Source organism: Gopherus flavomarginatus, chromosome 5 (assembly GCF_025201925.1).
Source record: "Gopherus flavomarginatus isolate rGopFla2 chromosome 5, rGopFla2.mat.asm, whole genome shotgun sequence".
Classification (NCBI taxonomy): Eukaryota; Metazoa; Chordata; order Testudines; family Testudinidae; genus Gopherus; species Gopherus flavomarginatus.
Window position 1 is genome coordinate 128,920,195 of NC_066621.1, and position 22,280 is coordinate 128,942,474.

Genomic DNA, 22,280 nt, shown 5'->3' on the forward strand with positions numbered 1-22,280 from the left:
CTGATGTAACTCAAATGACTTTAGTGGTGCTGCAAATCAGGCCTCCAAGACCTTTCATTTGCAGGAGCTGGCTCAGTTACAGCGTGATTTTGTAATGACTTTCTAGGTCTAAGACCAGAACGGACCAGTACAATCATATAGTCTGACCATCTCCATACAGAGGCCATAGATTTTCCCCTAGAAACTGGATTAAACCATGTCTTTTTGAAAGATATCTAATCTTGTGTGAACGACTCCAGGTGACATTGAGTGCACCACCTTCCCTGGTAAACCATAAATTAATTTCCTGAATGTTATGCATTTAAAATCTCAACCATTAATGTTCATGAACACACTTTTTATAGTGAGCTCTCTTATTTGTTATTTATAAACAGGAAAAAAACAAGAGAAAAATCCAGTTTCATTTCAACATGGGACATGAAATTAAAACATGGGCAACTAAAGAGACATATACCTTGGAACTTGCAGCTTGGTATTTAATTTAGCCCTAAACTTTTAAAGCATGTACCGAACTATATGTGAGCAGCACAAAGATCTTCAAACACTTAACAATTATTTCTAAACCAATTTTCTTTAAAACATGTTAATAGCACTTGATATCATTGATGTCTAAGTCCATGACCAGTTTCAGGTTTTAAAAAGAAAACATTTGGGTGCTTTTGAACACAAAATGGGTCTGAACAATTTCTTCAATGCCCGAAAGAAACCTTTCACACACATGCTGTAGGTATTTTGACATATTACTTCTGCGATTCATATAAGCAATATAATAATACTTCTATTTCATCCTTGCTAAGTGTCTCTTTAATTCTGCTGAAGAAAACTGGTTTAAATTAATACTGCTATTAAGAAAAAGGTTAACATTTTTGCCTCGTTAAAGCAAAGCTACAAATGCTATCACCGGACTTTTTCAACTTGATGCTGTAAGCAATGGCTGTAGCAGACAGATGAAATGGGAGGAGTCATGTTACATGGTATGACAGTGCATAACTTTTAGATTCTCAGATTATATTGACCTCACTGCACTGACTAAGCAGTATTTACCGAGAATAACTGAAAAGGTAGTTAAGGAAAGAAGAAAATTTGGATTGAAGATCAGCATGGAGAAGACAAATTATGGCACTTGGAAAACAAAAGAAAGAGGTAACGATCAAACTCAGAGACAAAGAACTACAACAAGTGGGAAAAAATTGTTTACCCTTGGAGGACTAGTATTAAAGAATGGGAATTGTGAAGACAAAAAAAGAACAATCAATCAGACTTGCTGCTACTGCATTTGGAAAACTCTGAAATACCTGAAAGGTGCAAGACATTTAGATAAAAACAAAAATCAGTGTATATGAAACAACAGTCTTGGAAGTACTGCTATGTAGGTCGGAATGAGGGAGTAGGAGGAAAGCTGATGAATGTAAGATTTTGACTGCAGAAATGAACTGGCTGATAGGAATACTGAGAGTTCCAAGACTGCAGAAAATTAAAAATGAAGAGATAAGAAAATGGTTAGGGCAAGAAATAATGCTGTTCCAGAAGATTCAAGGAAGACAACTTCAATGGTTTGGACACATGGCAAGAATGGACTTGGAAAAGATACCATACATGGCGATACATACCAGACTCCAAGCAACTAGAAATGGAGGAAGACCGAGGATGTGTTGGACAGACACAGTCAAGAATGACAGAACAAAAAGGTTAAAGATGAACAAAGCTGTGAAGCTGGTACAAGATAGAAAGAGTTGTCAGATTTCATTCAGTCTGATCATCGCTATTGAGCTGATGGATGGGAATCAAAGAAAAGAGAAGATAAGTGCTAAACTAAAATATGTAAATGGGAATTATGCAATTAATTTATTCATAAAACGTATGTGCCCCCTAGTTTAGGGACTATTGTGGTTTGTGCACCTGTCAAAAGGAAAAGTAAGTAGTCAAATATACGTTTGTTAATTATAAAGAACAGGCTCAATATATACATTTTATTTAGCATTTTGTGGGGCTGTTGTAATTTCATAGATCTCTTTTCTTTTTAAAATTTTCAGTGAAGTGTTAAGTATTCCTATAAAGTGACAGACTACTGTGGGAAGAGATGTTCTTTTCACCAAACAGGGAACACATGACAGTAGCTGTGGAGACATTCTTTACGTACTGCCTCACCAATATGCCTCATTTTTCACCAAGAAGAGTCACCTTTTAGAGCGGAAAGGGTATTCCAGTTTGATCACTGATAAAATCTGGCACATTGTAAGACTGACAGTTAATGCCACTTCCAATATGGAGTTATGTCCACTAGGAACTGGACTGAGACTATTGGAAACCTTGGTGAAAACAGTTAGACATTAAATGGTGATAAAGTCCAGACACTACCAACTGAGAATGGATTTAAACATTTCAGAGAAAAATCCAATTACAAAAAGGGGTCATCGTCTCTAGCAAACCCTATTTTCATAATTTATAATGTTTTAACTAAAATATGAATATTTCATTCATTATTGCTGCTTTGACTCTGCAGAAAAAACTTGTTATGGTAGCATGTAGCCTTTTTCCCTCTTGCAACAATGTCTACAGAAAATGAGTGCAATTAAAGTAGATATCTGATTATTATTGTCCATTAGATTTATTATGGTAGGGGCCAACTGAGACGGGGAGGGGGGCATGGTACAGAGCATTATACAAACAGGCTAACAGACAGAAAATCTTTGGGCGGGTTTACTTAGGAGGGGGATTTGCTAAACAGAAAGAAAGTAAGGTAGCGGAGACACTGAAGGGAGGAAGTGGGACAGGGCAGGGGAGAATAGGGAGAAGGAGGAGGGTATGAATGGCAGGTGTAGGTTGAAATGAAGAGAAGATTTTTTAATTCAGAAGCTCAAATCTTTACACAAATAAACAAACAATGGTTATAACTTCCAGATTTTCCCCATATTTCAAAATTGGGAAACTGTGGCACAGAGACTTGCCCCAGGTCACTGAGGAAATCTGGGAATATAACTCAGATTTCCGAACTCTCGGTCCTGTGCTTCAAACTGCTCGCTCATGTTTTCTCTTCCACTAATGAGGCCCTGAAATGCCAGCTTTGATTAAAAAATTTCCAAACACATTTTATTACACAAACAAGGAAAAAGTGCTTTTCACCATATGAATTTTGAGGTTGCGGTTTGATTAAATTCAGTTGTGTACAGATGTCTCTTGGGTGAAAATCCAAGCAACATTTTAACTTCATAAAAATCATATAATATAGCAGTGGACCAAAACAACCAATCAATTCACATCTGTCAAGCGCAAAGGACATCTCTCCATGCAGCAAACAAACAAAATTAACTGTATCTGAAGGTTTGTCAACAAGAAAGCAAAATTTCTATTAGGAAGAAAGAGAAGGCAATTGCTAAACAAACTGGTGCAGTCCCTGTCCAGTTTTAGGAAGTGTATTTGTAGTGTATATTATGTAAATCACATAGCTTTAACCTTGACCTAGTGTTACTTCTAGAGACTCAGCACTCCCGAAACATCAAATGAAAAAGTGCTGATTAGTACATAAAATTTTACATTACTTTTCAATTGGAATGACCAGATAGATGAGTCGTCAATAACAGAATTCAGCTCAAGCAAATAATGAGAATTTACATCCTGATACTGCCTATGCAGCATAAAGAAGGTACGGTTTGTTAGTTATTGCACACAGAGGACAAACAGTGGATAGCTTCATGTGACAAAGAAAGGCACCATATGGGGAGTTACATTTTAGAACTATAAATTAATTTTATAGTAATACAATAGCACTACAATACTATGAGCTCTTTCTGGGTCAGACAACTATTTACTCTTGAAATGCTGAAGCTACTCCTGGTGCAAATTAAACAAACGTTTAGGTAAAGAGTATATGGCACTTTTAATTCCAAATTAATAATGTAACATTTACACAGGACCTTGCATGCTTTGTGTTCTTCATCAACAAGACTGCAGGAAACATTCAGCACAGAAAAGATTAAGCTTTTCTTTTTCTTTCACCTTTCCCAGTATGTGAAATCCTGTGACCAGTCCCCATTTACTAACCAGTGGTATTTCACTGATGCCTTTAGTGTCTAGCACAAAAGAAAAAAAAATTTTTAAATGCAAGTTAATATATATTCTGGAATTTTTCATTTCAGCTTCATAGGTCACCTTTAAATGCCCTCCTTCATGTCCTATTGATTATATACGAAGATGTTACAGACCCGGTCATGTGGCTGGACACTGACCAGACTACTGTGTTTTGATCCCAATCCTGGACCTGTGTAATCTTAAGATTCCCTTGGACTGAGCAGGCTCCAGCAATGTTTCTTCTTTAGCCTCTCTGGCATACATTCTGGGCATAGCTCCTCTGTTCCCCCTTCTGGAAGTGGGATGTGCTGGTAAAGCTGTCCTAAGGCCCCCAGAACCAGTGCTGACTTCCCACACCCCAAGACATCCCAGTGGCTTACACACACTCTCTCATAACACCAACTTTGTAGGCACTCTGGTTTATAGTTGTTCCCTCAGCGACATCTGACAGTTGAAGCACACAGATTTTGCAAAAGGATTTCTAAACATCATCATGCTTTACTTTAGACAGCAAAAGAGACATACAGTTCTAGGCAAACAATAAAATATCTGTAGGCTACTCCTTGCCTTACTTTCCTTACCAGTTTGGAATACATTTAGCAGAATACTCTGACTAAATTCTAAGGGAGTCTAGGATCCCTTTTCTCACTTTTCCTCTGGCACATGGCTTCTCCCCAGCAACTTGGAATCTTGATCTCTGACCTCTGCAGTCACCAACTTTCTACTCTCTAAAATGGCCAATCAGAGAACCTTTCTTTTATAATTTCCAGCCCGTCACATGATCCCTATGAAAGCCTCAACTCCCTCCAGTCAGATGATCAGTTGCCTGGTTACAGCACATCTGGGAGGTTCTTCTGGGCAGTAGACAGCTCACTGACATAGGATGTCTCCATTTGCACAAAAGGCCATCGAGGTTTAATGACCCTCCACTATTAGTTCTTTGTCAACATCTCTCGAATTTCAGACTAAGATAGAGGTAAAAAACATACAGCAGAAAAGTCAAACCAGTCTTACAATCAACATGAAGTTTCTAGTTTAATATTGATGCATAATGAATCCAAATCAATCAGAATTCATGAACAGTACAGAGATTCACCAAATCATCACAGAAGGTAACAGTAACATCACGTCTGGTACAGTGCTAATTTCTTGATGGTTTTGCTTGAGCAATGGAAGAAGAAACAAAACGTCTGTTAATGCAGCAGGAACTTGTGAAATTCAATAAATCAGTTTTATTGGTAACATTTTTGGCCTATCACCCACAACACTCTTCATCTGTAAACGGAGCATCAGAGAGGCTATAGCTATGTAATCTTTGTAGAAAGTGACACTCAGTTACTCTGAAGGCTTGTCTACACATAAGTTATACCGTTTTAACCTTACAGTAGAACCTCAGTTATGAACACATTGGGAATGGAGGTTGTTCATAACTCTGAAATATTCGCAACTCTGAACAAAACATCATGGTTGTTCAGAAGGAGGGGAGGAGGGGCACAGCTTGAAACTAACAGAGATTAGGAATTTGGCCAATTTACTATAGAAAATTTTTGCAAAAGTGAACCAAGAGAGGCAGGGACCCTGCCTTCCCAGAATTTCCAGCTTGATATCTATTGCATGCTGTTGGTTCACAATCAGTTGAGGTTGCGACCCTTAGATAAACATTTAGGTAGGACAGCACAAAGACATAAGCAGGTTGTGCATAGGGCCCCAACGGAGAACTCTGCACAAAAGTTCATAACAACATAAGAATGGTCATACTGGGTCAGAACAATGGTCCATCTACCCAGTATCCTGTCTTCTAACAGTGGCCAATGCCAGATGTTTCAGAGGGAATGAAAAGAAGAGGTAATTATCAAGTGATCCATACCCTGTCGTCCAGTCCCGGCTTCCGGCAATCATAGGCTAGGGACACCCAGAGTGTGAAGTTGAACCTCTGACCATCTTGGCTAACAGTCATTGATGGACTTATCCTCCATGACCTTATCTAATTCTTTATTGAACCCCATTATAATTTTGGCCTTCATAACATCTCCTGGCAATGAGTTCCAAAGGTTGACTGTGCGTTTTGTGAAGAAGTACTTCCTTTTGTTTTTTTTTAAACTTGCTGCCTGTTAATTTAATTGGATTGCCCCTGGTTCTTCTGTTATGTGAAGGAGTAACTCTTCCTTATTCACTTTTTCCATGACATTCATGATTTTACAGACCTCTATCATATCCCTGCATAGTCGTCTCTTTTCCAGGCTGAAAAGTCACAGTCTTTATAATGTCAGAGGGAAGCTGTTGCAATCATTTTTGTTGCCCTTCTCTGTACCTTTTCCAAAACAATCCCCCCCTGCCCCCGAGACAGGTAGCTCAGAACTGCACACTGCACATTCAGAGGACATTTTTAGAGAACTATTCACAACTCCAAGTTCTCTTTCTTGAGTAGTAACAACTAAGTTAGATCCCATCATTTTGTATGTATAGTGGGGATTGTGTTTTCCAATGCGCATTACTTTGAATTTATTAACACTGAATTTCATCTGCCATTTTGTTGCCCAGTCACCCAGTTTTGTGAGATTCCTTTGGAACTTTTCGCAATATGCTTTGGACTTAACTATCTTGAGTAATTTTGTATCGTCTGTAAACTTTGCCACTTGACTGTTTACCACTTTTGCCAGATCATTTAAGAATATGTTGAACAGTATTGACCCTGGTACAGATTCTTGGGGGACACTTCAGACCTTCCCTCTTATCCCATGACTGATTACTTTGATAAGAGTCTTTGGTGAGAGACCATGTCAAAGGCTTTCTGAAAGTCCAAGTATACTATATCACCCTTGTTCACATGACTGTTGACCCCCTCAAAGAATTCTAATAGTTTAGTGACTCTTAGTTTAGTCAACTCATGTTGACTCTTCCCCCAACAAATCACATTAATCTATGTGTCTGATAATTCTGTTCTTTACTATAGTTTCAACCAATTTGCCTGGTACTGAAGTTAGGTTTACTGGCCTGTAATTGCCAGCATCAGTTCTGGAGCCTTTTTTAAAAATTGGCATCACATTAAATATCTCACAGACATCAGTACAGAAGCTTATTTAACTGATAGGTTACATATCAATTAGTAGCTCTGCAATTTCATATTTGAATTCATTCAGAACTCTTGGGTGAACACCATCTGGTCCTGGTAACTTATTATTGATTAATTTTCCAATTTGTTCCAAACCCTCCTCTAATGACACCTAAATCTGGGACAGTTCCTCAGATTTGCCACCTAAAAAGAATGGCTCAAGTGTGAGAATCTCCCTCTCATCCTCTGCAGTGAAGACCAATGCAAATAATTTGTTTAGCTTCTCTGCAATAGCTCCTTTAGCACCTTGACTGTTCAGTGAACCCACTGACTGTTTGGCAGGCTTCCTGCTTCTGGTGTACTTACATTTTTTTGCTGTCTGTTTTTGATTCTTTTGCTACTAGCCCTTCAAATTCTCTTTGAGCCTGCCCAATTATACTTCTACATTTGACTTGCCAGAGTTTATGCTCCTCTCTATTTTCCTCAATAGGATCTGACTTCCAATTTTTAAAGGATGCCTTTTGGCCTCTAACTGCTTCTTTTACTTTGCTGTTTAGTTATGGTTGCACTTTTTTGATCCTCTTAATAGGCTTTTTAATTTGGGGTATACATTTAATATGAGCCTCTACTAAGGCGTTTTTAAAAAGTTTCCATGCAACTTGGAAACATTTTACTTTTGTGACTGTTCCTTTTAAATTTCCATTTAACTCACTTCCTCATTTTTGTGTAGTTCCCCTTTCTGAAGTTACCGCTACTGTAGTTGGTTTCTTTGGTATTCCCTCACACACAAGGATTTTAAATTTATTTATATTATGGACACTATTACTGAGTGGTTCAGCTATGTGCATCACAAACTGTGGGATCCATGCAGGCAATGCTTGAAGAACATGCACTTATAATTAAACAGTCCTGTATCTATATAAGCCTATTACATTTACTCAAAATGTTCTGCTGTCAAACACACATGAATTTACTTTAACTCTTAATATTTCCACCAGCTGTTTAATTTTTCCTTCGCTAAAAGCGATAACTGCACTCAAGTTCAAGGACTGGTAGAACTATATTACAAAAGAAATCTGCTATTTAAACAGAATTATAAATGTTTAACAAATTACTCTAATTTATTGAAATCAAATCAAGATACATTTATTAGGAAAATGTCAGCAATTACTGCAAATAAATTATGATTTAACTTAATATTGGGATCACAGATTTTTAGCAATGACCCAAGTTTTTTTTTATTACATCTCAGCACTGTGAGTGTAGTGTATCAGTGCTGATACACTACAGCCTGCAATATACCGGAAACACAGTTCGCTCTTAATTTATCATTGGTTAACTAATTACATAACTACGCTACAGCCTATGGTGGCATAACTTATGTCGCTCAGGGGTGTGAATAAACCACCGCCCCGGAGTGAAATAAGTTATAGCGACATAAGTGCTCGTGTGCACAATGCTAAGTTGGTGGGAGAACTTCTCCCGCCAACATTACCTCCACGAATGGCAGATGCTGTTTTATTATACCGACAGGAGAGTCCTCTCCCATCAGCATGGAGCGTCTTCACCAGACACACTGCAGTGGTGCAGCTGCATCAGTACAGTTGCACTTCTACAGCACTGTAAGCGTAGACATGCCCTTAATAACCTTACACTTTTTCACTTGTTCCTCATTTTGCTTGAAAAATTTTTCAGTCCTACATTATTGATGAAAAATAGAAGTTACAGGTATGTCTTTATTGTCCCTGAATTATGTCTATAAAATGAAATTAATATATATTCTTCAAATGTTCTTCTGGCTGTTCTCACGGGCATGACATGCATCTTGCTGATAGGTGCAACACTATTTTAGGTTCTTTTCCACCAGTATACTTTATGGATTGGAAGGGAAATGAACTGTGGTGAAATCCTGGCTCCATCAAAGTCAATGGAAAGTCTGCTATTGACCTCCATTGAGCCAGGATTTCACTTCTGATATTTACAGGCATGGGTTTATTTCATTTTTGTTGTTTTTTTTAAATTAAACAAATAAACCCATGTGTAGGATCATGGACTACAAGGTTTTCTGTGTATCTTTTTCATCATCATGTCTATGAGAAAACAGAGCTTGGAACATTCCGTTGTGGTTAAATACCAAGTTATCTGATCACATCAATGAAAGCTAAACCGTGTAATCTAGTCTCTCTCAGTCCTCAAAATGTTTCATTTGGAAACACTATAGGTGCTGCTGTTCTAAGGATGACTGCAAGCTGTTGTGTAATAAATAAGATCAGTTGTTTCAACTGGTCAAATTATCCCATCTTACCCTTTCTATCTCCTGAAGGTACAGGAGGGCAATATCTCCAGCTTTCTCGTAGCACGTAATGATTTCTTGTTCACGGTCCATGTGGAGGTTACTAGTTGACGAGGAAATTGGCAACTTCTCTAGACAAAGACCTGAAAATAAAACACAGTTTTAAAAGGGACACTTAGGTTAAAACAATAGTCCTGTTTGGGACCCATGCTAAGCTAGCCTCTGGCAACGTTAGAGGAGGAGGAGAACAAAAATGAATAAGGCGCGGTGGTCTTGAACAGTATATAGCATCGAGACCAAAACCCACACCTATTCCCATTTACCATGGCCCCGTTAAGTACTCTTTCAGCTTCTAGCTGCCTTCTCACCCCAAAATTCACTCTTCACCAAGATGGCACCAGAGTTTGTCACAAAAACAACTCAGAAGTCCCAAAACAAACACAAAGATTCCCCTGGGTTCCAGCTCCCCCACAGATTCTGGTTTCCTGGGCTTCTCTTTTCTTACTGCCAGGACTCATGCTTCCAGCAGTCTCCAGCTACATCTCTCAACTCCACACTCTCTGTTGCCTTTTATATGACTCACCTGATTCCTCTCACGTGGGGTCATCTTGTAACCAGGACTGGTTAAGCCTCAGGCACACAAGGGCAAGCCACCTTGTTACACACCCTCACCCCACCACCCTCAGAACCAGGCTGCACTCCCCAGGCCAGGCTCAACCTGAAAAAATCCCCCCCTCTCTATTTCCCTCCACCATCCTGAGTTCACTAACCATGACATGCTGGCGATCTTGCTCCTCAAAGGCTACCTGGTGTTTATTAATTAACTGCTACCATGTACCCTATGGAGGAGCTTGGGCTACCCTGTTTCCCTTCTTATCCCACGGGTCATCATTTGGGCGCCTACCACCTCTTAGAAGGGTATAGTCCGACAGTTACCACCTATGTGCTATGACAAGGTCTGCATTCCTACTTCCTCCATTCTGGACCCTACTTGAATTTCCCCTACATCCCAGACCAGCACCTGTCCCCCAAGATTCCTTTCTGTCTGGAACAAATGCAGCTCCGAGGTTCGTCCATCCTCGGCTTCCTTTGTTTCACGATTTCAGATACGAGGCCTGAAGCTTCTCCCTGCTCTACAGAGTGGGTCAGAACCTCCTCCTCTAGTGGTCCTCCTCCCAATATGGAGAGTTCACCAATCCCTGCTGGCAAATTGTGTACTATGCTGGCCCTCTCTGGACTGCCTGAGTTGCTAATTCCCAGTCCTGGTGAAAACTGTTCTTCCTTACTGTCCTCAAATTGTGGTCGTCCCGTCCCTTTCCCCCTAACCCCTCGCCCCCCATATCAATCCATATGAGGATAAGTCTTCTGCTTAGGCCCTTTTCTCCCACACTGAAAAACCTCTGGAGGTCTTGTCCCTCCCCTTAGCAGAAATAGCCTTTTTGGAGGGGACCTCAAACTACGTTGCCTGACTAAAACAGCAGCCCACAAAGTCACATTCCATGAGGGGGCAGTTTTTTTCTGGATGTGTCCCACTTGCCTACAGCAGCAGCACATCACTGATAACTCTATCATCACCCCTCTGAAACTTTGCTGCTTCGTGACAATAAGGGATTAGTAGCTGTTCTTTTATGGTATGATGGTAAAGGTTAGCCCCTCTCCTTTCCTTTGTTGACTTCTCTGCCCTTGGGGTATCCTGGGTGCTGGCTTTCTGTCAATATCATATCGGAATGCTGGGCTAGACTCAGCATGCCTATGTGCTCCAGTCCCTCTGCCTCCAAATAGGCCTCTGCATTCTCTACCATTTCCACCACTATATTGTGTCCCCCTATGCAGAACATGCAGGAGCTGCTCTAAGACAATTAAGCCCGTTATTCCCACTAACAAATTCATTTCCAAGCTCTGCCATTGACCAGTTACATCCCATAGTGTCTGGATTACTGCATGGGGCTGGGCCTCTTGCAGAAACAGCTCTATCCACAACTTCAATTGGTAACCCAAGCTGATCTAAGATGGCTGCTTTTAGATCAGGGTATGAGCTTGACAAGATATCACTCACGGCTCTATAAGACACTTGGGATGCCGCTATTAAAAAAGGGTGGTCTAGCAGCCTAGGTGGATTCTCCCTCAACCAGCAACCCACTAAAAAGTGCAGAGAACCTTCCACATCATCCCCCAGACCTAAGTTCCCTCTAAGCTGCGCGGCCATGCAGCAGGCTATCAAAGGTCATGCAGGAGGGGAGAGGCACCTCCTCCCCCGGCCCCAGAGCTGCCGCGGCCAGGGAGAGGAACCTCCTCCTCCGGCCCCAGCTCTGGAGCTGCCGCGGCTGAGGAGAGGAACCTCCTCCTCTGGCCCCAGCTCTGGAGCTGCTGCAGCCGAAGAGAGGTGCCTCCTCCCTCAGCCTCAGCCTAGGAGATGCCACAGCTGGGGAGAAACGTCTCTTCCCCCCAGGACCGGGCTTCCATGGAGAGAGTGGGTTAAGGGGGAGTCCTCTCTCCCTGCTGCAGCCTGCATCTCAAACCCCTCATCCCCAACGCCACCCCAGTGCCAGCGCCCCCAGCAAGAGCCCTCACCCCCAACACCCTACCCCTCTGCCCTAGCCCAGAGTCCCCTCCCATATCCCTCATCCCCGGCCCCACCCCCCAGGGCCCACATCCCCAGCCAGAGCCACTGCATCTCCTGCCACTGTTGTTGGAAGGCAAACTGTACTTCCTGCTATTTCTGTTGGTTCTGTACAGGTGCGGGAGGAGAAACTGAGTTTTCTATTGCTGCTTTGCTAATAGGAGTACAAACTCTTCCATCTCCCCTTTTTTGGGGTTGCTCCTTCTAGGACTATTTCTCTCCTTGGTAGCAGAGGGTGCAGAGATCCCGCTGACAATCTGGTATAGCACCATGACTATCATCCTGCCTCTATTTCCCCTTCAAGAACTCAGTTTCCAGTCCCCTTCTCAGACCAAAATCCTTTAGTTGAATCTTTACCCAGCTGGCAATACAGTTTGTCACAAAAACAACTCAAAAGTCTCAAAACAAACAAATGATTTCCCTCAGTTCCAGCTCCATAGCCTCCTGTTTTCTGGGCTTCCCTTTGATTATTGCCAGGACTCGTGCTTCTGGCAGTCCTAGCTACTTCTCTCTATTGCACACCTTGCAGCTTCCTGCTGCCTTTTATACATGAACCTCTTGCTTCCTCTCAGGTGGGCTCATCTTGTAATGAGGGCTGGATTAGCCCCAGGCTCTCCAACCCAAGGACACACCACCCTTTTATAAGTATACTGTAGCATCTACTGCAGTAACTAATTCAGCGGAAGCAAGTTGCAGTATTTTTGCAAATATATGATGTATCATGACAGCCTAGTGCAAAAGCATCTTTTTCCAGTGTTTAAGTTATTCAACAGATATATCTTCTGCCCAGAAGCCACCACAGTAGCTAAGGTAAGGTGAAATGCTCAAGCTAATGGTTCCTTGATTTAAATGTCTGAGCAAGGCAGGAGTATGTGTTACAAGAAAGTGGCAAAGTATTTTGAAGAAGAGAGTTTAGGAAGTTGTAAGATAGTTCAACACGTTTCTCCCTTTGATTTTTAATCACAAATGTGGGCAGATGTGCTCTGGAAGCTGTAATCATAGTGTGCAGCCAGTAACAAGTTGGAGCACATCTGATCATGACATTCCATCCTACAGAAAGTAGTGTTCATTGATGGGTAGGTGCTAGAAGGACAGATACCAACAACACACACATACACACACACAGTGGAGCAACAAGTAACTTGTTAAATAATTTTATTAGTCTCACTATATAGTTCCATGTATTGAAATATATTGTTAATGATACACAGGACTGAATTAAGCATCTTCAGGAACAACATATTGAAAATCAATATAACAGCTTATGTAGCATAGCACAGTTTGGGAAAGATCCTTAGCCCTGCTCTGACTCCTTGACATAGGGTATGAGGGCAGGATAGACATAAAGGGACCCTAAAAACCCCAGATCTAGCTGGGAAGGATTCCCTTAGCACAGGAACAGAGGAAGACAGCCATAACAACTTTTCAAGCATCCTTTCACAAGGCATGGCATTGAGGGCAGCAACCTCAGTGTGGAGATTCTAGTCAGTGCCATGGTCCACAGGGCAGTTTCCCTGGGCTGATCTACCAGGCATACCCCTGGACTGTTGAAATTATGACAGGGCCTGCAGAGCAGTGCAGGATGAGAAGGGTGAAAAGGTAGTTTAAAGCCACCTTAACCCTTCCCTCCACCGTGGCTAGGAGTTCTGTCCTGCACCTCACAGGCACACTGCAGAATCTCTCCTTTTAAGAAATATAAAAACTGACAGAGGCAAACAGAAGCCTTGTTCCACAAAGAATATCAGATCTACAATGGATTTTAACAGTTATCTGGTACTCAATGCCAGGTACATGAGAGATTTATTAAGCTTTTTTTAATATCTAACTCTCACCACATGTGGGAGAGCAACTGAATACCGCCTGTTATAATCAGATACCACTTGCTAGACAAATAATACCCATTATAATTATTTTCATGATATAACAGATCTAAATGCTATGCTTCACTTTTAAAGTATTATTCGGGCCATGTTTAGAGCTGAATAATGCTACCACCATCTATTTACATCATATAAGAGTATAGGGTTTCTATTAATTCACTAGCCACATCATTCAGATTAGATGAAGTGATTGAATCCTGCAGTATCCAGAGATGGGCATTGTTACATTATATGAACAACTATCTAATAGTGTCCTTTTTAGTGCAATTAGATGCCTCACTTACACCATCATCATCAATACCATTTTTAAAAAGCTGCATACGTGGAAAAATATTGCTCTATAGCCAAGAGTCAGCTTTTGATATTTTATTAATGCCAATCTGACAACTGCCATCTTGGTCAGCACATTGGGATTGAACTGAAGACCTCTACAACAAAATGTTCATGTTTCTACAGATTGAGCTACCGTGCCAAGCTGGAGACTGTAACAGACATGCATCCTCTATGGGTCAAACATCAAAGGGGACTAATAACACACACAGACCAGAGCGTTATATCCATACCTACCAAAATACGCTTATTCACATATATTGACTTAATATGAATATACATAAAATGTTATTCTTTGCATGTCCTTTTAGTTAAGGAGCTCAAAATGCTTTACAAACATGTATTAAGCCAACACTCTTGTGAGGCATGTATCATTACACTTAGGTTATAGAGGAGGAAATTGAATAAAGTAACTTATTCAAGACTATAAGAGTACGTCTGTTCAGAGACAGAGAACACGTCCAGGACTCTAATCTCTCAGTGAAATACTCTAATCCAGTGGTTCTCAAACTTTTGTACTGGTGAATCCTTTCATATAGCAAGCCTCTGAGTGCGACCACCCCCTTACAAATTAAAAAAACACTTTTTAATATATTTAACACCATTATAAATGCTGGAGGCAAAGCAGGGTTTGAGGTGGAGGCTAACAACTCGCAACACTTATGTAATAACCCTGTGACCCCCTCAGGGGTTCCAACTCCCCGTTTGAGAACCTCTGCTCTAATCAGTACACAACCCTCACTTTCTACTGCAGTTTGTTAGCTAAACAATCCAAGTAGCTAAAATAAAAATCCTTCAACCAAAACCAGTTTTCAGCTATTGCTAACACAGGTTTTCTAGATATTAGAATTTAAAAAGCCATTAGAAGTTGCTAGGCTAACGCCTTCCAATATGCACATTTTATAACTAGGGTAGATGGAGGTATATACTTTAATCTTGGCCAGTTTAGCATGTTTTAAATTATACACTATCAGTCTCTGATGCCTAGCCCACTTCGTCTGCTCCCTCTGCACGTGCTTCCCTGCCACCATTTTTTTGTAGCCAGATATACTGCCCAGTAACTTCGTTCTATTCCTCTAAACATACTGCCCTGACACCTCCTGCTCTTCTCCTCTGGAACTTCCTCTCTGCACATGAGTGGCAGCTCTAGCTTCTGACAGCAGCTTCCATTTCCTCTTCTCTTGCAATGAGCAGTCGCCACAAGCAGAGTCAGCAAAACTGGTTTCTCCTCTTAGTTTGCAGCTGCCTTTCCAGGCTTTAATTTTTGTAATGGAAGACATGGAAGCAGCAGCAAATTAGGAAAGCCAGTACCACGCGACCAGCCTGTCCACTCTACGCACTGCTATCAAATGTTCCATGGACCACACTTTGAGAATTAGTGCAATACACTCATCTAATAAGCCCAAAGAAATGGACAGAAAAATACTCCATTTTACACATCAGTATATGAACGTGTGACAATTTTTTAAAAGGTGAATTATTTAACAAGCATCAAAAAGATGCCTGATCTCTCAAAAGTTTTTCAGTTCTAATATTCGGAATTTTTTGTCCAAAAGTGCATAAAAGTGCACTATAAAAGTGCATCTAAGTGCACTATAAAAGTGCATCTTTGTAAGTGTGTTCCTATGCACAACACACAAACTTTCAATAGATATGCACGGGAATACTGACAAATGTTCAAGCTGACTTATATAGTAATTGTTCCCATAGAGTAATTTTTGTAAAAACTAAGCTAAATATTCTACCTACATTTAGGCTGAAATATCTCCATCTGCCAATATGTTACCAAACATGTTAAAAAAAATTAAAAGTTTTACACTGAATTTATGCTACCCAAGAACTTCTACAGAAGGTGTTTACACTTAAAATGATACTGCCAATCTGATTTTATTAAAACAACTTATTTCAACAAATTCAGTTTCTAATAGTGCAACCGTCAAATACTCTGTCTTAGCTATTTTTTAAAAATGCCTTCTAAAAAATAAAGACTACTCCTGTTTCCTTGCTGGTATTTATAAAATACCTTTCTAGCAAGAGAGGGTAACACAGCAAAAAAAACAATGGTTCAGAGAAGAGCCAAGAGAGCGATTAACAGATTAGAAAACTGTTAATCGAGCTCTTTGAGTCTATTTAGCTTAATAGAAGGTTAAGGGGTGACTTTATCACAGTTTATAAGTATCTATACAGGGAAGAAATATTTAATAATGGGCTCATCAATCTAGCAGAGAAAGGTATAACACCAATCGAAGTCTGAAAGATCAAGCTAGACAAATTCAAAGTGAAAATAAGGCTTACATTTTTAACAATGAGAGTAATTAACCAGTGAAACAATTTACCAAGGGCCATGGGAGAGTCTCCATTACTGACAATTATTAATCAAGATTGGATGTCACTCTAAAACATACACTATAGGAATTATTTTGGGGAGGTTCTATGGCCTGTGTTATACAGGAGGTAAAACTAGATTAGATGATCATAAAGGTCCCTTCTGGCACTGGAATTTGTGAATAAAGGCACAACCCCCCTTTTTTTGTTCCTTCGTACATCATCTTTAAGAACTGTAATAAAACGACTGTGTCAAACATATACTATGTTATTTTAAATATAATCATGTTCAGCTGCTCCTATTGTGCTCATAAAAAAAAGTTTACTTAGTTTAACTGTACTGTAAAACAAGCATGTCCGTCCTTTTAAGGGCTACAAGACTTGGGGACAGTCAGCCAACCTGGTTCTGCAGCAGTGCCCTGTTAAGAACTGGTTGGGGTCTGATGGTTTTCAAGGGGTCAGGTGATTGCCTGATGAGCGCCTGACTCCTCAGAATGCTGAAAGAGCTTAGCTGAGGAAGGAGAGCTACAGGAAGCAAGTTGGCTCCTGTGGCAGGCCCTGGAGCAGGGAGACTCCCAGGCAAATGGAAGAGCTGCCAGAAACAGGGAGACTTCTAGGAAGGAAGCCCCTGCGTCTGGGGAAAGGACCTGGTTTAGCTGCTGCATTTATGTTGCACTATTTATTTGGGAGTGTTGCTGAAGATTGTCAGTGACACCAATAAATGAATCCCCGGGAAAGAGGGCCAGATCCAAACTCTGAGCTGACTCCTGGGCTAGGTAGACAAGGCCAGCAGCTCAACAGTTACACAGTCAATTAGAATTTGGTCAAAAAAAATTTTTTTTTTGTAAAAATCAATCTTCTATAAAGCTTGCAACCAAAAAATTAGAGTTTCAGTACTTAACAAAAGTCCCAAAGAAATTAGTTTTTAAGCAACTAGATATTTTCATGCAGTATTTGATACGCCAACCCTGCAACACTAAGAACTAACGCTGGTTGAGAAATTTTCACAGATTTTTTTTTTTTGGGTGGGAAAACGCCACTGTGTTGAAACCAAAACTTTTCACAAAAGCATATGAGTTCTGACAAAACTTTTGCCAAGAGGGTTTCTCAGGCTCAGGATAGAAGTTGAGGAGAGGGATGCGAGCAGAATAGCCAACAGCCCAGTGGTTTGGACACTTACCTGGGTTATGGAAAAGTCAGCTTCAAGTCCCTGCTCTGCCTGATTCAGAGCAAGGACTTGAACTTGGGTCTCTCCCAACCACTGGACTACTGGCTGTTTCAGGGTAGGTCACTCTTTTTGCACAAAAAAATTCAAAAGGTCTCACTTTCATCCCAATGCAGAACAAATCTAAATATCTAAACCTCAAATTTTTTGACAAAGCAGAATTCCTGTTTTCCAGCCAGACTTACTAAGATCCTGAAAGTGATACTAACTCCATTGTTTTTTCAAGTCCAAAGAAAAAAACCAATAGGAGCTTCATTACCGGTAAAAATGGATTTTTAAAATAGTTTCACCTTTAAAAATATACTACATAGGTACTCAACCTGGGGGTTGTAAACAGATCCAAGGCAACTGCAACCACCTTCTCTTTATGGTTAAATAGGAGGATGATCTTGAAACTGTTTTCTGTAGTAACACAGGATCATGGTATGGAACAGGTTGAGAACTATACATCTATGACATTATTAGCAACTAAGATAACTAAGTATAGGTAAATAAATATTCCTTTAACATTTTTCTCTGAAGATCTACTTTGATGACCTCTGCCACAGGCTACTCATGGCTTTTCTTACTGCTGCTGAACAAACAGATCTGATTACAATCCAGCGAGCTTAAAGTTAAATGCAGCATCTTTTGGGAACTGCAAAAGGAGTAACTCAACTGTTTCACTTGACACTTTCACTGAACCTAATGAGCATTTGCCTGTTTCTGCAAATAGAACTAATTAATAGCCAATCACTTAGCTCATCAAATACAACATTGAATTTGAATATGGGGTCAGCAGCAGTCAAAAGAGTTTTACCTTACTCATCTTACATCCTCTAAACATAAACAGAGACATTTGACCAGGCAATGTGAGACATGAACCAGTTTGCAGCAATATGGGTGCAATCTGTGTAATGAAAGGGTCTAACTTACATATGACAGATCTAGAGACAAGGAGGGTGAGGTAATATCTTTTATCGGACCAACTTCTGTGGGTGAGAGAGGTTATGTCTACAATGCAATTAGACACCTGCAGCTGGCCCGTGCCAGATGAGTTGGGCTCACGTTGCTTGGGCTGAGGAGCTGTTTAACTGAGGTGTAAACATTCTGGTTCCAGCTGCAACCCAAGCTCTGGAATCCTCCCACCTCACAGGATCCTAGAGCCTGGGCTCCAGCCAGCAAAAGCCTGATCAGTGACCTGAAGAAGAGCTCTGTATAGCTCAAAAGCTTGTCACTTTCACTAACAGCAGTTGGTCCAATAAAACACCATCCACCCTTACTCATCTTGTCTCTCTAATATCTTGGGACCAACATGGCTACAACAACACTGCATATGACATCCCTCACATTCATGACAGTATTTTGCCACCATAACACAACACACAACCTTCTGGTTAGGTGGCCACAATTTGTCTTTTCATTTACTATAATGTAATAAGTAATGTTAACAAAAATAGTCTCCTCTAATAAAATGAAAACGTATGACTTTTGCAGTTTTTGCAGAAGAGATTTACCTTTAAACTGCAATTTTCATTTGCATGCAGTGTTGCTGTAGCCATATTGGTCCCAGGATATTAGAGAGACTAGATGGGTGAGGTAGGATCTTTTACTGGACCAACTGCTGCTAATGAGAGAGACAAGCTTTTGAGTTACACAGGGCTTTTCTTCAGGTTTGGGAAAAAGTACTAAGAGAGTACTAAGATAGAACAGTTTAACATAAGTAGTTACATATTCTAATGGACCATTCACTGTTAAGAGGCCAATTAACGCCCCAGTAAGTCATAGGAGGAAAAGAGGGGCTAGTGCATTACAGATTGTTGTAATAAGCCATAATTCAGTGTCTACTAATAATTATTCAATATTATAACTAATATTATGGCTTACTACAATCTGTAATCCACTAACCCCCTTTTTTGTCCTATAAATATGGGGGTACTAATGAACCACTTCATCTTGAATGGTCCCTTAGAACATGTGCTATCTGCTCAAACTTATATTTAGTTGTGACATTCTTAGTACCTTTCCCAGACCTGAAGAACTCTGTGTAGCTGAAAAACTTGCGCCTCTCACCAACAGTAGTTGATCTAATAAAATATATTACCTCACCCACCTTGCGTCCTAATTGTCATTTGCAAGCCTTTTCAGGAGACTCACTAATTCAAGGGCCAGGGGCAGCACCAAAAATTCATATTCCTACTCTGTCTTCTGAACTACTGAAACAGAATCAGTTATGGTACATAAGGTTTCAATAAAATTATTTGTCAGTTAACTAAATTTTTGATATTTAAGCATCTTACAGATAAGTGTTACTCTTAACTTAAGATATAAGATATACTACTTGCAAGAATCTCATCACTTCTTTCACAAAGAAACAAAAATTTGCCAGGAAAAACAGAAAACAGATTTTCAAAATGGTCCACATTACAACTTTTATTTATTTTTCACTAAATTTATTTATCGTTGAAGCCTGTAGAACTTGTATTACTGGAGACTAAATATCAGCTTCAACCTTTATTAAAGCAGACTCTTAATATATCCGTCTAAAATAATTACTGTAGGGTAACAGCATCACTTTTTTCCATCCTAATTTTCCAGTCTTGTCTACCTCAATTTCCTTTACAATTACAGTGAATAAGATACAAGGGAAGTTCAGAACCGGGCAGACATCAGGCACAAACCATATAATGAAACCCTCTCAAGGTCTTCAATTACTCTGTTATGGATTCATAATGTTTATTTACCTCATTTCAGACACTATAAAATGTGCCAAGTTCCCTCAACATCTCCTCCCCCCAGTATACTAGACATTTCTGATTAAAAGGATTTACTCAAGAAACTAAATATAAACAAATTAAATGGACACTTAAGATCCAAAATTAAACCCATCTTAAAACATTGATCTGGTCTGCCAAAGATGGCAGTTCTCAATCTCTGTTGCTGGCCTCCCTACTTACAATAGACTGGGGGGTCGGAGCCCCCTCCCTATATTTCCTCAAGCCATACCCTGGCACAGTTAACTGATCTATTTTTTTTTCTGTACGGTACCTTCCCTCACTTTGTTTCTCTCATTTTTCCTCCATCTCATTTTGTTTCTTCTCATATTTGTATTAAATTTGAGCATTTTCTTGCTTCTGCTCCCTTGTATAATATGGTCAGTGACACATACTTCTGCTCCCTTGTGTAATATGGCCAGGGACACATGTTGTTACAGCTGAGTTGCATGTTGTGAGAGCACACACAAAATTTGAGCTGGTGAACTGTTTCCTGACCCTTTAGAGCATACATATTAGCTGCTCCTGTGCCTAGCTGTATTGGGCACTGCTTCGCTGCAGGATGAGAAGGCAATTTTCAAGGATCTACCTACTGCTATATTTAAAGCAAAACGTTTGCCACAATAGATTAGATACAGGGCCATGAAGGTCCCCACCCCTCACTGTCCCTCACCCTTTTCTGCTCATGTCCTTTCTGAACTAGACTGGCATGTCTCCAGGATGGTAAACAACAAGTTAAGGTTTTGTTAAAAGATGCCTATCATCCTGATGGCTAAGCATCAAATGCAATTTTGAAGACACAACGAACCCACCACAACTGTTCCCAAGTACAATTTGATTTTAAATCCACCTTTGTCTGCAAATATGCCACTATTGTATTTATGAGTGACCCTGTGTAATACTTCTACTTTCAAGACCAACCAGCAGAGGGAGCACAAACTAATCAAACACAGGTTTTTCCTAGAGCTGAGATAATGTAACTGATGATTGCAACTACATCAAGAAAGTACAAGTTGTGTTGACGGGTAGTCCACATAAAATTGCACGTTTTAAAACAGATATATATAGTTTGCTAAATGACAAAAAACAGTATTTAAATAAATGTAATTTTAAACCTATGAAAGGGACTGAATGGAAAACAAATTTTAAAATGATAAACAGTATTTAAAGTATTTTGAAATTAAAGTTTGAGATCTTCAAGAAGTGAGTCTCGGAAGCAGTTTATCAAGGAGAGGAGTATGAGGGTCCCATTTCTTATTCCAATTAAGAATAATATAAAATTTCTCCTAACAAAAGTTGGCAAAGTTCATATCTGTTTCTGAATTTTAAAAAACATCTCAAATAACTCTTTCTTGATACTCAACTCATTCATTTAATCAAAACAATCCTACATTTATCATCAAAACTGTGGTTTGCTAATGCTTTAACTACTATATATCACTACTGTAACTACTAGTCATCACTCAAATGAAAGCATAGAACAGATGAACACTGTAAAACAAGGAGGAATAAAGTAGGAGTCTGTATGATCTATAAATATGCCCAGTGTCACAACAACATCTCAGAACTGCCAAAGTTTGAAGTACAAAATAGAAAAACTAACTGCTATGGCAAATTAATGCTAGTAATGGCAACTATGACCTGGTATTAAAGAGGCTTTCACTGTTTAGCTATAACTCTAAATAACCTCATAAAAATACCTAGTACAAAAGTGCCAATTTAACACTGATTCTT

At 39.9% G+C, this 22,280-nt stretch overlaps 2 protein-coding genes and 1 long non-coding RNA gene across 10 annotated transcripts in view; 1 reads left to right on the forward strand and 2 right to left on the reverse strand.

Annotated features, from left to right (window-relative positions):
* RPS6KA5 (ribosomal protein S6 kinase A5) overlaps positions 1-22,280 on the reverse strand; it is a 669,794-nt gene that overhangs the window by 411,645 nt on the left and 235,869 nt on the right. The gene's annotated exons all lie outside the window — the stretch shown is intronic.
* Positions 1-22,280, reverse strand: part of TTC7B (tetratricopeptide repeat domain 7B) — a 330,755-nt gene that overhangs the window by 258,102 nt on the left and 50,373 nt on the right. For all 8 annotated transcript variants that reach the window (XM_050953235.1, XM_050953234.1, XM_050953237.1 and 5 more), the window contains one exon: positions 9,426-9,556. In XM_050953235.1, the coding sequence (XP_050809192.1) occupies positions 9,426-9,556 (131 nt within the window). The remainder of the gene's footprint in view (positions 1-9,425; positions 9,557-22,280) is intronic.
* Positions 910-2,474, forward strand: LOC127051281 (uncharacterized). Its single transcript, XR_007774464.1, has 2 exons — positions 910-1,914; positions 2,034-2,474. It is a non-coding gene; the product is annotated as an uncharacterized LOC127051281 (long non-coding RNA).